At 45.6% G+C, this 3,564-nt stretch overlaps 1 protein-coding gene across 4 annotated transcripts in view; it reads right to left on the bottom strand.

Annotated features, from left to right (window-relative positions):
- Positions 1–585: 585 nt before the first annotated feature.
- CDK5RAP1 (CDK5 regulatory subunit associated protein 1) overlaps positions 586–3,564 on the bottom strand; it is a 43,587-nt gene continuing 40,608 nt past the window's right edge. For all 4 annotated transcript variants that reach the window (XM_011959576.1, XM_011959584.1, XM_011959593.1 and 1 more), the window contains 2 exons: positions 2,115–2,255; positions 586–872 (listed from right to left, as the gene is read on the bottom strand). In XM_011959576.1, coding sequence (XP_011814966.1) covers positions 792–872; positions 2,115–2,255 — 222 coding nt within the window. In that variant the 3' untranslated portion in view covers positions 586–791. The remainder of the gene's footprint in view (positions 873–2,114; positions 2,256–3,564) is intronic.

The following is a 3,564-nucleotide window of genomic DNA, read 5'->3' as shown; positions in this document are numbered from 1 at the left end:
TTGGAGGTTTTTTTAGCAGAGTCAGGGTTTCACCATGTTGGCCAGGCTGGTCTTGAACTCCTGAGCTCAAGTGACCTGCCCACCCCAGCCTCCCAAAGTGCTGGGATTATAGGTGTGAGCCACCGTGCCCAGACGATATTGTTCCATCTCATGTAAAGAAACCATTTTTTTCCAACAAATACTTTTTTTTGTTGTGGGGGTTGTAAACGAAAGCAGAGTGTTTTATCAAGTTTTTTGCTTCAGTGGCTTTAGAACAATTTAAAAGTCAACTTTGGTGTCAGAAAAAAAGAGGACCATGAGGGAAATCCTCAGGTAAAACACGTAAAATAAAGTGCAGCGATAGGCAGCTAAGTTAGTGGCATCCAATGCAAATGTCAGGAGGGTCGAGAGCAGTTTTCCCAAGCAAATGGTTCTCCCCACCTTCCTCTCCTTCAGTCTCTACCTCCTAGGGCCCAGGGGAGAAAACCAGAGAGGTAGCAGTGTCCACAGGAGAAACTGGGTTGGAAAACACTTAACACAGACTGCAGGGAAAACTCCAGAAACACTAACCAAGGTAAAAATGAAGTAAAATTGAGAGACAAAGGGTTAACTTTAGTTTAGGTAAATTTAATGACTGTAAAAGCTGTTCGCATAGCAGCTTTAAAGAGACACGTTTTCCACTGACATAAAGTTGCTTCACCCCTTGCAGCTTATCTCTGCAGCTTCATGACCTCTCTCCTCAGCGGCCGGCAATGTCTCCCCTTCCTGTTGGGGAGGACTGCCCAAGTCAGCTCTGAGGCCATCCTCTCAGGTCAGCAATTTGCAGAGGAGTCCTTCAGAGTGGTCCTGCAGAGAACATGTCCCCTAAGTGTCTGAGAGCTGGCCGAGGTGATCTGAAAGAAAACCAGGCAGAAGAAGGCAAGGTAACTAGGACTGTACCACTGGGACTTCACGTGGAGCCTCTAGAGGAGAAGCCCCTAAAAGGAATCTGATGGAGGCGATTGGTTGGCAGAGACCACAAGGCTCCTGTGTGCCCCCGATCCTGGCAGGAAGAGAGGCCTCATGGAATGGCAATGTACATAATTTAAGAAGTCAAAGCAGATCAGACCCAGACATGTCTCCCTTTTCTCTTGGAAGATGGTTCCTCCTCAACTCTAACTATAAAATTCAGGCGAAACTGCCCATCCCAGACCCTGTCCTCCTAACTCCAAGGCTGAGCCAGTCAAATCCTTCCTTCGGATATTTACAGCCAACAATTGGTGAGAAATGTTCTCTCTCCTCCAAGTGAGAGCTGAAAGAATGTGACCCAAAGCTATCTGTGGTCACATTTCTTACCATAAGAACAAGTCAGTCCATTAGTAAATACTTACTAAGTACATATTTTGTACCCGGAATTGCCCTAGATGCTAGAAGATAAAGATAAACAAACAGAAACAAAACAGGCATTTTCCCTGCCCTTAAAGGAACTTCTTGTGGATGCTCTAGGGCATCAGTCTGTGTCCTGCCTAACCCATTAGTCTGTGTCCTGCCAGCTTCTGGTTCTGAGGCAAAGTGGACATGAAAACAAGACAGGGAAGGTGGCAGTAGCAGAACTGGGCAGTGTGAGAAGAGAAGGCAGAAGAAAGGAAGAAATGGAAGGAGAGAATAAAAGAAGCATATCGCCAGTGAAAGGGAGAAAGAAAGAGAGGGAAATTCCCACAGCCATATAGCTGATCTGCAAGTCCAGGGAAGAGACCCAAGAAACTTGAGCACATGTAAGTTAGAGAGGCCTGAGCTGTCAGAGATCACAAAGAACACGTTGATCTCCGACAGGGAACACTCTCTACTCACTCGAAATCACTTACACCTCCTGGCCTCTCTGCAGCAAGAAACTACATGCCACTGCTTACTCCAAACTCACCGAATTCCCACAAAGAACCCTTCCAGGGCAGGGTAGGAGAAAAGGTAAGAAGAATAAGAAGGCATTAGTAAGGAGCAGTCTAAAATACAATCCAAAGTGTCCTTCCATTGTACTGGTTGAGAGGACATTTTTATTTTACTAAAATGTGTCTCTAGGACAAAACTTTATTACCACAAATTATCCAAACCAACACTCATTTCACAGTACAAGCCGACAGCCCAAAAGGACTCCTCACCTTCACCAGCACATAGTCCCCAGGCTGGGCTCTGACCCTGAGCCCAGGGTTACTGACATCCTCCATCTCTGCATCAGGGAAGATCACCTTAAGGTTTCCATCATTCCTGCCGCACAGGTCAGTGGCTGAGCGTTTACTGAGCTGCAGAAAGAAGAGAGAAGAGTTTATGGATTTGTCACAGTCATAAGTTCTTGGAGGGTAGAACTTGTGCCTTCTCTGTCTTGGATCCCCAAGAGTCTGACCCACAGAGCAATCCTTAACCAAGGAATCACTGAAGACTCAGTGTTTGCTGCTTCACCAGCAAGGACAGTGTATGGCCCACAATAGAAACACTAAAGTTTTGCTAACTATATTATAATCAATCAATTAATCAGTGAGTCTGTAGAGAACTGCCTTCTGCAAGAATGGGCCTCCAACAGGCCTAAAGCCAGAGACATATGAGTGATGCATTTGGAAAACCAACTGTCACTTTACCCAGTCTCATACTAATCACTCATGAATGTTCTGGGATTGTTTGGCCTGAATTACTTGCCGTTACTGAATAGACAGACTGAAAGGCAGAATCTCCATCACGACACCCAGAAGACAGAGCCAGGAAAACACTAACATCACTATGATGGGATTAACTTCTAGAGTCTACAGAAACCCTTCTCTTCCAGCCATGATAAAGAGAGAGAAACAAGTTTACCCTTCAGCCTTATAAACAATAACCAGCAAATTGGGCAAAATATATGAAACAACTGTTTTCGGATACTGGACAAAAGATCACACAAGACTGTGAACTGTGAGAGAAGGAAAACAAAGTGAGCCCCCCAATCACCCCTGCTTTCTGCCAGAAGGTACATGCCAGACAGGAGCCTGTGAAGCAGGAGGGGAGAGCTCACGCACAGCACAGTGGTCCTCCCTGAGCTGAAGAGAGAGGGATCAGGGTCCAGGGAGCCTGAAATAGTCAGAAACTGTGAAGCAAATTCTAGAAAGGAGGGAGCGAAGCAGAAAAAGAATTTCAGAAATATGCAGGGGGTCCTTATGAGTCTTTGCTGAACACTAACACTCGCACATGTAGCATAAAACTCCATGAAGTCAGGCAAAGAGAGTAACCTGGGAACTGTCCACTGAAGAGTTCCCAGAACTCACATGTGGCTTGGAATCCACCACCAAATAGAAGAGTTTATGGATTTGTCACAGTCGTAAGTTCTTGGAGGGTAGAAATTATGCTCATCAGTTCCTTGGGATATATTTATTAGCAACTCCTGACAGAAGGCCACATCTTAGTAGTGAGGCTAAACTATCCACAGAATAAAAAAGTTTTTTTGGCTGGGCGCAGTGGCTCACGCCTGTAATTCCAGCACTTTGGGAAGCTGAGGTGAGTGAATCACCTGAGGTCAGGAGTCTGAGATCAGCCTGGACAACATGGTGAAACCCCGTCGATACTGAAAATACAAAAATTAGC

Source organism: Colobus angolensis, unplaced genomic scaffold, assembly GCF_000951035.1.
Source record: "Colobus angolensis palliatus isolate OR3802 unplaced genomic scaffold, Cang.pa_1.0 Scaffold114, whole genome shotgun sequence".
Taxonomy (NCBI): Eukaryota; Metazoa; Chordata; class Mammalia; order Primates; family Cercopithecidae; genus Colobus; species Colobus angolensis.
The sequence above is the reverse complement of the archived record's forward strand: the minus strand, read 5'-3'. Positions and strand labels throughout refer to the sequence as shown.